Raw genomic sequence first — 12,500 nt, forward strand, 5'->3', positions numbered from 1 at the left:
GGGAAAGGCACTTTACTTCGATTTTCCTCACTCCACCCAGTTGTGAATGGAAACCCGACTTACTGTTAGGCAAGGTTTTAAAAGGTAAGAGAGGATTGACTCCGCGGCCTTCCTGTGCCGGGCCCTAGACACAGAGAATGTGAATAGATTCAATGTCCCTCGATCAGGTCCGTTAAAGACCATGGGATTTGTAACCTTTTAATTGCTGGGGTAAAGTCCAAGTTTAGCATCCTAAATCATTGCGCCTATTTTGACTGTCAGTTTATGTGCATGTATTAAACGATATTACCATTAGTACATGTTGTAACCTTCTTTTTTTTTTAGGCGGATTTCGACTCTTATTTTGTGCATTATTGTACTCAAAGATTCTTGATGAGGATTCTGTCACAAAATTAACGTGCCACCTTCTTGTCCCCCCCCCCTCCCATAAACTGAACCATGGAAATATAACCAATTATTCCAGCTGCTAAAATTGGACATTACAACTGCTGGTTTCTAGGTCGGTGATCGAGTCATGGCCATGTCGGACTACAAGGCTTGGGCCGAGCTGGTTGCCGTGCCTGCCACTTCGGTGTTCAAGATTCCGGACAGCGTCAGTTTCGAAGATGGCGCGAGTCTCCTCATGCATTACGTCACTGCCTACATCCTGCTCTTCGACTTGGCCAACCTGCGTCAGGGGCAGTCACTCCTGTTGCACTCTGCTGCCGGTGGCGTGGTGAGGTTTAGATTTGTTTTGTTTTGCTTTGTTTAAGCAGCTTTTTCCATTCACATTTTGTGTTGTTGTCATCTTCTTATTCTTGTTTTGCTGGTTCATGTTCTTGCTCTTGTTCTTCTGGATCTAGCGGGATCTGGATGAATACGTTGCTGAAGCCAACTGCATCCGGTTCGGGGCGGGAGAGGGTGGAGGGGGGGAGGTCGCACAGGAGTTGGACTGGTGATGTTTCTCAGGGCTGTCAGCCTGAAACCACCTGACTTGATGACGTAGTTGACATTCTTCTTCTTCTTGTTCTTCTCAAGTTCGTCGTGGTGGTGGTGAATTTTATTAAGTTTTTCTTTAAGTTCCTTCTTTCATTAAGTGTATTTTTAATTATTATTTGGACCATTGCATCAGGTAATCGAAGTTGTATGCTTGTGTGCATCATGTGACCCCCACACCACCCAACCCCCACACCACACTGTGCTACACCACTCCATGCCACACCACCCCCACACCACCCCCACACCACACTGTACTGCACCACTTCACACCTTATGACCCCCACACTACACTGTACTACACCACACCACATGACCCCCACACCACACTGTACTACACCACACATGACCACCACACCACATGACCCCCACACCACAGTACTACACCACACCACATGACCCCCACACCACACCTTGTGACCCCCACACCCCACTGTACTACACCACACCATATGACCCCCAAACCACACTGTACCACACCACACCACACCATGTGACCACCACACCACACCATGTGACCCCTGCACCACACTGTACTACACCACACCACACCACCTGACCCCCACACCACACTGTGCTACACCACACCACACCATGTGATGACCCCCACACCACAATGTATCACTGTCAAATAATTCCGGTGGCAGGGGCAAGCACTCCTGCAGCTGTGCCACACGGTGGAGAATGTGACCATCTTTGCCACGGCCTCGGCCCACAAGCATGAGAGCATCAAGGACAAGGTCAGCCACTTGTTGGACCACAACGTTGACTACGTGCAGGAGATTCGAAAGTGAGTCATGCAGGAACTTGTTACTTGGCATGTATCCAGAGATGCCAACTGTTACAATTTCACCATACTTTGTTACGCTTGACAGGCGCAATATGATAGTCAGTCGTGTTCGACTATGACCATCAGAACAGCAGAGTAGGCAACTGCTGTTCCTACTATTTGGGCTAGAATTTGATTATAGTGGAGAGTGTCTTGCCCAAGTACATCCCCACTCTCTCGGCCAAGAGGGTTTTAGGACAGTCGGTGTTGGGATGGTTCCCAAAGGCCAACTAGCCCCCCAAGGCTGCAGCACTAAGAGCCAGTGCAATTTTGCCTCCTAGTTTGAGAGTCATAGTCCTTCACAAAAGACTAAGCTGTTAATGGTTTCCCATTGACTGGAGAAACCATTGATAATACAGCTCTCACTTTGCTATAGCCGAGTGGTTAAAGCGTTGGACTTTCAATCTGAGGGTTCCCGGGTTCGGATCTCGGTTACAGCGCTTGGTGGGTAAAGGGTGGAGATTTTTCTTATCTCCCAGGTCAACATATGTGCAGACATGCTAGTGCCTGAACCCCCTTTGTGTGTATATGCAAGCAGAAGATCAAATACGCATGTTGAAGATCCTGTAATCCACGTCAGCGTTCAGTGGGTTATGGAAACACAAGGACATATCCAGCATGCACACCCCTGAAAGTGGAATATGGCTGCCTACATGGCGGGGTGAAAACAGTCATACACGTAAAAGCCCACTCGTTTACATACGAGTGAACGGGTGGGAGTTGCAGCCCACGAATGCAGAAGAAGAAATTACACTAGATCGCAGTTTCCCAATGTTATGCCAGCGTCAGAATTGTTCCAACAAGTTCATTTTCTACTGCATAGCATAGTCACATGCTTTCCTGTCGTAACATTACCCAGATGCTCTGGACCTATCGATCACGAGGCCAGGGCAGTCACTACTAACCTTGGTCTCACGTGATGATGCTCAGCTAATTGCGTGCGTGTTTACATTGAAACAGCATTCAGTGGACCAGTCAACTTAATCGTTTGCCCGAACAAGAGAGAACTTGGCAAAATCAAGTTACATCTCGGTCAAACAGCGTCTGTGCCCGGTGGATTAAACTATGGAGTGTTTGTTTGCCTTGTAGATAAAAAATACGTTTGCTGATGTGGCTTAGAGTCTGTGTGTTCCAACCAAATTCAGAATGTTCCTACCAAATTTCCAAATTGTTCCTACAAACACTTGACAGGGGTTGGCATCTCTGTATATGTATTATACTGGACTGAATTGTGTGCATTTAACTTTTTGTCAGAGTGTGGACGGGTAGCCTAGTGGTAACAAGTTTACCAAGGAAACCAGCGGCTGTGGCGAAGTGGTTAGCATTGCGGACTGAGGGCTGGTAGGACATGGGTTCGAATCCCAGCGGAGGTGGGTTTTTCAGCCCGTGGCTGGCTCCTACCCAGAGTTGAGTGTGCTGTGGGCTTAGATGGGGAGACTGGGACCACACAGTCGAGTGTCATCCACTTCAAGGATGCGTCTTTGGGTGTGTTGCTCTAATTGCCTGACCAACACTGCAAGTGTCTGTATCTCTCGGGCCAGGTTAACGCCGGGATACCATTATGACAGGAAGCATAGAGTACAGCCTTGTCATGCAGTCCCAAACCAAAATGGACCTCCATAGCAACATCGTCATCCTCCTCCTCCTCCTCCTCCATCATCATCAACATAACTTGAAAAACAAAACAGTCCCAAAGTCTGTGGCCTTTCATGCCCTGCTTTCATGGTGACCTCAGTTTTGATACCCCTCCGCTTCTGTACTTGGGGTGAGTCGTGTCAGTGTCTTCAGTGTCGACAGATGCATGGGGGGCTGTTGTTTGAGGGACGTGGTGGTGGTCTCCACTCTGGGAGGGATGCTCACTAAGTCTGGCTCCGCAACTAAGCCATTATCATTAGTAGGGGGCTTAGTAGGTGGTGTCCTAAGTACGTTAAATCAGAACATTCACCACTGAACACCACCGAAGTGACTCAGCAGCAGTGCAGGGTCTCCTCTGGTGTGTGGCCTCCTGGCGACCTAACATCAATGGTTCCCTGCGGACTGCCAACGCTGGAACTGTGACGGATGAACCCGGGTGTGGCTGTGTTTGGGGGAATCTAGAATGAGCGGCATGGGAGTAATGCCACTGAAACGGTGCAGATGATGGGGCAGCAAAAAAAAAAAAAAAAAAAAAAAAAAGTTTGCCTAGGAAGCGAAAGTCTGTGCATGCAGGATGAAATCCAACACTCGCCAGAATTATTTCCACCTCCACTTAACTTTAAGTGGTGGTCTGGATGCAAGTCATTTTGATGAGAGGCAATAAACCGATGTCCCATGTACAGCATGCACATGTAAAAAAAAACAAAACAAAAACACACAGCAACAAAAAGGTTGTCCCTGGCAAAATTGTGCAGACAAAGCCACTGCAGTGTCTGTTAGGGTCTGAGTTCTAATCCCGGTCTCGCCCTTTTTCCCAGGTTTGTCTGGAAAATCAAACTGAGCATCTAGTCATTTGGATGCGACGATAAAGTGACATCCCGTATGCATGCAAGCACACACACACTTGGCACGCTGGAAAAAGGACCCATGGCAACATGAATGTTGTCCTCTGGCCAAATTCTGCAGAAGAAATCCACTCTGATAGGTACTGATTGATTGATATTGATATGGATACTTATTTAGCGCCTATCCTCGGTGGGAGACCAAGCTCTAAGCGCTTTACAAACACGGGGTCATTTACACAACAGGCTGCCCACCCTGGGTAGAGCCGACTGACGGCTGCCATTGGGCACTCATCATTCGTTTCCTGTGTCGTTCAATCATATTTCAGGCACACACACATACACACTCAGGCAAACATGTAATATTTACCCCTTTTTTTTTTTTTTTTTTTTTTACGTGTATGACCATTTTTGTTTATTTACCCCACCATGTAGGCAGCCATACTCCATTTTTGGGGGTGTGCATGCTGGGTATGTTCTTGTTTCCATAACCCACTGAACGCTGACATGGATTACAGGATCTTTAACGTGCGTATTTGATCTTCTGTGTGTGTATACACACGAAGGGGGTTCAGGCACTGGCAGGTCTGCACATATGTTGACCTGGGAGATCGGAAAAATCTCCACCCTTTACCCACCAGGCGCCACCGAGATTCGAACCCAGGACCCTCAGATTGAAAGTCCAATGCTTTAACCATTCGGCTATTGCGCCCGTAAGCAAATATATATGCATGCACTCAAGGCATGTCTAGCGTGTCGGGTTGTATGCTGCTGGTCATGCATCTGCCGAGCAGATGTGGTGTAGAGTGTATGGATTTGTCCAAACGCAGTGACGCCTCCTTGAGAAACTTGAGAAGGAAGCCTTTTGTGCTTACATATCTGTGAAACTGCATGCTTGGTGCATATCTGTTATGCATGTGTGAGTGTATGTGTGAATGTGTGTCTTCATATTTTACATTTATTTGCTTATTTATCATCATTGTTGTCTTATTTATTTAGTTGGTTAGTTAGTTAGTTAGTTTTTTTTATTATTATTATTATTTTATTATTATTATTATTATTATTACTACCTTATTTTATATTATAATTATTATTTATTTATTTATGTAAGCTCATCTATTATTTATTCACCCTTTTTTTTTTCTCTCAAGGCCTGACTAAGCGCGTTGGGTTACGCTGCTGGTCAGGCATCTGCTTGGCAGATGTGGTGTAGCGTATATGGATTTGTCCGAACGCAGTGACGCCTCCTTGAGCTACTGAAACTGAAACTGAGAAAGTGAAAGTGAAACTGAAGGTGCACTGTGCAGGGTGGCGTCTGATGGAGTGGACATCGTGCTGGACTGTCTGTGTGGAGAGGACACCAACAGGGGTATCAGCATCCTGAAGCCAATGGGAAAATACCTCCTCTATGGTGAGCCATTTGTGCCAAAAGTATCGTTAATCAGTTTAAGTCAGTGCGTGGTGTGTGTGTGTGTGTGTGTGTGTGTGTGTGCACGCGCATGTGTGTGTGCACACGTGCATGTGTGTGTGTGTGCGTGTGTGTGTGTGTGCATATGTGTGTGTGTGTGTGTGTGTGTGAATGACGCCTGACTGAATAACACAGGAAGCGAATGATGAGCCCCTCTAGGCAGCTATCAGTCAGCTCTACTCAGGTAGGCAGCCTTTTGTGCAAATGATTCTGTGTTTGTATTTGTTTTTATATTTCTCTTTTTTTTTGTCACAGCAGATTTCTCTGTGTGAAATTCAGGCTGCTCTCTCCAGCGAGAGCGTGTTGCTACACTGAGAGCGCCACCCATTTTTTAAGTATTTTTGCTGTGTGTAGTTTTATTTGTTTTTCCTATGGAAGTGGATTTTTCTACAGAATTTTGCCAGGAACAACGCTCTTGTTGCCGTGGGTTCTTTTACGTGTGCTAAGTGCATGCTGCACATGGGACTTCAGTTTATCATCTCATCCGAATGACTAGCATCCAGACCACCACTCAAGTTCTAGTGGAAGGGGAGAAAGTATTGGCGGTTGAGCCGTGATTCAAACCAATGCACTCAGATTCTCTCGCTTCCTTGGCGGACGCGTTACCTCTAGGCCATCACTCCACAACGTGCTTAGAGCTTGGTCTCTGACCGAAGGTGCTATTTCAGTAAAAAGTACCATGATCAGTTGATTAACAGTGATATCACCATTGCCATTATCATCACTCTTACTGTATCACTGTTATTCATGTTATTTATTTAGTAAAGGAAATGTGTGTACGCATTGATTTTGCATGTTTGTGTGCATACATGCATTAATATCATCGTTTGAAACAGCTGGAGGGGGAAAAGGGTGGGGAGGGGTGGAGGGGAGAGAAAGAGGTGAAAAGAAGAAAAGAAAGAAAGGAAAAAAAGAAAGAGGAAAAAAATCCAAACATAATTATGTTCTGTATTGTTTGTAGGATAATGATTGATACCAAAACAAAATGTTTATATTGAACCAGTAAAAAAATATAATTAGAAAAAAGCAAAGGAACAAACAGGTAATTGTGAACTGGTAAAGAATCTATTCTGTATATATATATATTTAAAAAAAAAAATTATTTATTGATTGATTTATTTTTCTGTTCCAGGATCGTCTAACATCGTCACTGGAGAGACTAAAAGTTTTTTCAGCTTTGCTAAATCGGTAAGTGTCTTGAGCTTTAGATCAGGAAAAGAAACTCACTTACCACTCTTATGTTGTTTCAGCTCTGGGTGTTATTGTAATAATCCATCAGCGCACGTATCACAAAATATGATTTTTCATTTTGGGAGAATTGCAGTGAAGAGCCATGTTAATGATGTATTGTAGTCCGTATTTATACATTTATATATTTCTTGATACATGTACATAATCATGTTGATACACTTACAGATATATGACATTTGTGCCTGTGAAATATTCTTGGGCTTTATTTCCCATTGTGTGTCATCATAATTTTATTTTTGTTCAGGATCCATGAAAGATGTTGTCATGGTGTTGTCCATATAATTCTGATTCATTATCAGTTTGTTAGAAGGGTGTGAAATCAAGACATTTTCTCTTCATCTTTTTTTTCTTTTCTTCTCTTTGTAAGATAAAAACACAACACTTTTTTTTTTTGTTTTTTTTTTGGCCTCTTCAAGTTAAAATTTTATCTGGTTTAGTTAAACTTGAAACCACCATGATTTTTTCCTTTCTTTTTGGACATTAAGATTGAGATCAATCAGTTTTCAAGATTAAAAGAGAAAGTTACGTCTGGGCATCTGGTTATAAATTGACTTTGAAAAATGTATTTGGAAAAAAAAAAAAAAAGATCTGAGGATTTTTTTTTCTGTGTTTTGTTTTTGTGCTGTTCCCCATGTGCCTTTCTGTTTTACCTGTGAATTTACCTGTGCGTTTACCTGTGAATCTACCTGTGTGTTTACCTGTGTGTGTCTGTGCAAAAGCTGATGGGAAACGCTGCACTGTATACCACTAGCAGCACCGATCAGCTTGAAGTGATGTACCCTTGTAGGAGTGACAGTTACTGTTCTTGTTTGCTGTGTCACGTCTTAATGTACCGCTAGTGCAGTCAGTCACCATTGAATTTCTAATCTGTGCTGTGCTATGCAAGTCCTGTGTCTGTAGCTGAAGGCTACATGTGCATAAGAGAACTTGACAGTAACGTTAGGTCACATGATTTTGCTCTCACCAGCTGCACATGCCTGACAACATCGTGGTGAGTATTTCTGAATGGGGCACAGTGAGAACTCGAGTGAAAATAAAACATGACATAATTTTACTCTGCATATATGAACAGGGCGTTTGTTTATTCATTTATAGTCTGTTCATCTAAGATGATTATATAAACAGGCTGATTTTTATATAAACAGTGGAATGACTGAGATGCACACTGAGAACAAAATTTCGTGAAGACAGTTGAAAGTTAGCAAAATCAACTACCAAAAAATAGTTTTGCTTATTATCATTTCTTTTTTGAGAATCATTGTGTGCATATTTTTGTTTTGTAAAGTTTTGTTGTGTTTTTTTGTACTGAGTGCAGCAAAATCCACCCTGAAAATGCTGTTTGATTAGTGGAAACAATTTGCTTTTAAAGTTTCGATGAGTACAACATAATCTCCAGTCCATGATCCATCGTTGATTTCTTCTTCTTTTTTTTTAATGAATTCATTGCACCATGAATCAGTTAAAAAATTGTCTTTTTGGTGGGCTTTTTCTCAGCTAGTTTACTATTTTAACTTTGCTGTTTGGGTATATTTGGGTAAAAATTCAGAAAGACATAGTAGTCAGAGACTTTTTCAGTAGTTGTTCACTGTGCCTCAGTCATTTGGGTAGAGAACACATTGCCACACCACCCTCCACTTCCGCCACCATCACAACCCGCCCTCAGGTGTTGGTAAATTAGCTTCTGCTTAATGACAGCCCTTTTCTTTGTTTCATTTTTTTTCCTGGACATTTTTTTATTTTATGTATGATTGTACAGCAGTCTGTAGATGTTTTGATATGTTCTCTTTTAGAAGGAAAAAAAAAAAGAAAGAAGAGGAAAAAAAACAGAAAGAAATAAACGAATGAACGGATATTGTCTTTGCCTTATGTGTTTTTATTTTATTACTTTGCAGATTCCAGAGTAGTTTTGATATATACGTAGAATATCAGATACAAATATTTCTGTTTTAGTGTCTCTCTACATGTGTTTATGTTAAAATGCACACAAAAAAAAAAGATGTGTAAGTGTTCCAGGTAGAATTACTTGCATGGTATATCATAGGTGTTGTTTCTTTTAATGGTCAAAAGACACTGAAAATGAAGTGATCAGTGAATTGTCATTGGAAAAGGTTTCGTCTCCAATATACACGTAAACAGATCATGCAGCCCTGGTATAGCTAGTGGAGTGATGGCCTAGAGGTAACGCGTTCACCTAGGAAGCGGGAGAATCTGAGCATGCTGGTTCGAATCACGGCTCAGCCTCCAATATTTTCTCCCCCTCCACCAATCCTTGAGTGGTGGTCTGGATGCTAGTCATTTGGATGAGACGATAAACCGAAGTCCCGTGTGCAGCATGCACTTAGCGCACGTAAAAGAACCTACAGCAACAAAAGGGTTGTTCCTGGCAAATTGTGTAAAAAAAAATCCACTTCGATAGGAAAAACAAATAAAACAGCTCACAGGAAAAAATACAAAAAAATGGGTGGCGCTGCAGTGTAGCGACGCACTCTCCCTGGGGAGAGCAGCCCGAATTTCACACAGAGAATTCTGTTGTGATAAAAAGAAATACAAATACATGCTATGTAAGATCAGCTGGGCTCAGAACCAAATTGGATAAAAGCGATTGGATTGTTACTCACCTTTGGTGTTGGTTTTAGTTCAAAATGCGCGGACTGATCTGTATAAGCTACAGCACTTCTGCTTAAGAAAATCTTAAAAAGATCCCTGACATGCGCATAAACTCGAAGTCATGATAGGTTAGATTCTTGCAGTATATGCATCTGTAGGAATACAGTGTGATATGTGTGGTTATTGAGCAGTGGGAGTGTTAAACTTCATCTCACTGACTCTTGGTATCAGGTTTGAATCCCTGTAAAAGGAGATTTGTCCAGTCTCCCGTGCTAACCTATGTACAGACCTGCTAGTGTTTGAGTTCATCCCTGTCACAGTGTGTTTGAATGCAGTCAGAAGTTGAAGTATGCATGTTTGAGATCCCTTAACCTACATGAGTAATCAGTGGGTCATGAAAACATAAGCAGATATGTATGGATAAGCCTTTTTTTTCTTTTTTCTTTTTTATATAGAAAACATTCAACATGAAGTTGCAACCAGCAGGAGAAGAAGATTATTGTAATTTGTTATCAGTTGTCTTTGAATATTTAACACCATCTTTGTCTGCATAGCATACATCATCCTTGATTTTCATGCCTCAGCTTCTTATTCATCTGTATATCAGATTAGATCATTGATTGACTGTATTCACTGTTTAGACTTGTTTTTTTTTTGTTGCTTAGCATAGAAGCTTGATTATAGTTGCTATCGGGAAATTAACAACACATGATCACAGGAAGAAATTGATGGATCTGGTCAGTGATCATTGAAACTGTTGGTTCAAACAGTATCTGATTTGAAAATGTCACAATATAAAAACAATGAATTTGACAGAAACTGTTCAGTCCACTCAGCAGTGTATAGAAACAGCATTTCAGAGAACCAGACATGGGATTAAAAAAAAACAAAAAAAACAAGAGAGGCAAAGCCTTCAAGACTCACTTGTGATACACTTAAAAAAAAATCCAAGCTTTTTATGTATTGAGTATAATTTCAAAATGTAATGTTTAAGATGAGAAAGATCAGTTTAAAGCAAATTAACTCCCCTAGCATTAATTACAGAGTAATTTCCCTTTTTTACTATCTGCACCAAAACGTTTGCAAAATAAATAAAACTTCCATGCTTAGCAAAACAAGTTCCTGTTTGAACATAAAATGATAATAATGACTGCTCTAGCTGTTGGGTCAGAATATCAGATCAAAGTGCCAAGTTTAGAGAATACAAAAAATATAAATATAACAGTAAATGCAGTTTGCATATAATTAGGCTTCATTCTTTATTTTTTTGTGCCCATCCCAGAGGCGCGATATTGTTTTAAACAAGATGACTGGAAAGAACTGAATTTTTCCTATTTTTATGCCAAATTTGGTGTCAACTGACAAAGTAGTTGCAGAGAAAATGTCAATGTTAAAGTTTACCACGGACACACACACACACACACACACACACACACACAGACAACCGAACACCGGGTTAAAACATAGACTCACTTTGTTTACACAAGTGAGTAAAAAAAACCAACAAAACAAACAAACAAAAAACAAAACAAAAAAACATGGGAAACACAGAATTGCTCAAAATGGCTGTCCTGTTTTGGCAGAAGAGAAAACAGGTGGCCTTCAGTTTGCTGGATTTTTTTTCTTGGTAAGTTATTTCTTCTGTCAGTCTTCTTCGAGTGCACTGTCACCAGAGGAAGATTTGCATTCACGTTCTGGAGAGATGGTTAAAAAAAAGAAGAAAAAAGGTGGGGTGGGGGGGTGCGGGTGGGGATCAAAGGCCTCATATCATTTTATCGTGACGAGGACTCTGAACTGGAAGGCAAGGCACAAACCCTCCCCTTCATGCTGCTGTGGTGAAGTGGTTAGCGTCGCGGACTGATGGCTGGGAGGATGTGGGTTCGAATCCCAGCGGAGGTGGGTTTTCCAGCCCGTGGCCGGCTCCTACCCAGAGTTGAGTGTGCTGTGGGCTTAAATGGAGAGACTAGGACCACACAGTCGAGTGTCATCCACTTCAAGGATGCGTCTTTGGGTGTGTTGCTCTAATTACCTGACCAACACTGCCAGTGTCTGTATCTCTTGGGCCTGGTTAACACCGGGATATCATTATGACAGGAAGCATAGAGTACAGCCTTGTCACGCAGTCCCAAACCAAAATGGACCTCCATAGCAACATCGTCATCGTCATCCTCCTCCTCCATCATCATCAGTGTAAACAAAAGTCTCAAAGTCTGTGGACTTTTCATGCCCTGCTCTCATGGTGACCTCAGTTTTGATACCCCTTCACTTCTGTGCTTGGCGTGAGCCCTGTCAGTGTCTTCAGTGTCGGCAGATTCATGGGGTGCTGTTATTTGAGGGACGTGGTGGCAGTCTCCACTCTGTGAGAGACGCTCACTCAGTCTGGCTCCGCGACTAAGCCATTATTGTCATTAGTACGGGCTTAGTAGGTGGTGTCTTAAGTACGTTAAATCAGAACAGGCACCACTGAACACCACTGAAGTGACTCAGCAGCAGTGCAGGGTCTCCTCTGGTGTGTGGCCTCCTGGCGACCTAACATTGATGGTTCCCTGCGGACTGCCGACGCTGGAACTGTGACGGACGAACCCGGGTGTGGCCGTGTAATGGGGGAATCTAAATGAGCAGCATGGGAGTAATGCCACTGAAACAGTGCAGCTGATGGGGCAGCAAAAAAACAAAAGAAAAAAAACCCAACCTCCCCTTCCGCTATTTCAGCCTTCCTGGTCTAAAGTCAAGTACCCATTCACACCAGTGTGGAATGAAGAAAACTGGATAAAGCGCCTCTCTTTCTAAGAACACAGCAACAAATCTCTGCTGCCTGACTCGTCCTCAGAAAGAAAATATCTGAGCACATCACTCCTCTTTTGTAACATCTCCACTAGCTCCCTGTCACACA

General features: G+C 42.6%; 1 protein-coding gene across 2 annotated transcripts in view; it reads left to right on the forward strand.

The window, feature by feature from the left end:
• The window catches only part of LOC143286037 (synaptic vesicle membrane protein VAT-1 homolog-like), a 112,458-nt gene that overhangs the window by 86,415 nt on the left and 13,543 nt on the right, over positions 1 to 12,500 (forward strand). Inside the window, exons 4-8 of one of the 2 annotated variants that reach the window (XM_076593559.1) lie at positions 500 to 715; positions 1,623 to 1,765; positions 5,589 to 5,692; positions 6,882 to 6,937; positions 7,968 to 7,991. In XM_076593559.1, coding sequence (XP_076449674.1) covers positions 500 to 715; positions 1,623 to 1,765; positions 5,589 to 5,692; positions 6,882 to 6,937; positions 7,968 to 7,991 — 543 coding nt within the window. The remainder of the gene's footprint in view (positions 1 to 499; positions 716 to 1,622; positions 1,766 to 5,588; positions 5,693 to 6,881; positions 6,938 to 7,967; positions 7,992 to 12,500) is intronic. The other variant, XM_076593560.1, reaches the window with a different exon arrangement.

The sequence above is a fragment of the Babylonia areolata genome, chromosome 9 (assembly GCF_041734735.1).
Source record: "Babylonia areolata isolate BAREFJ2019XMU chromosome 9, ASM4173473v1, whole genome shotgun sequence".
NCBI lineage: Eukaryota > Metazoa > Mollusca > Gastropoda > Neogastropoda > Buccinidae > Babylonia > Babylonia areolata.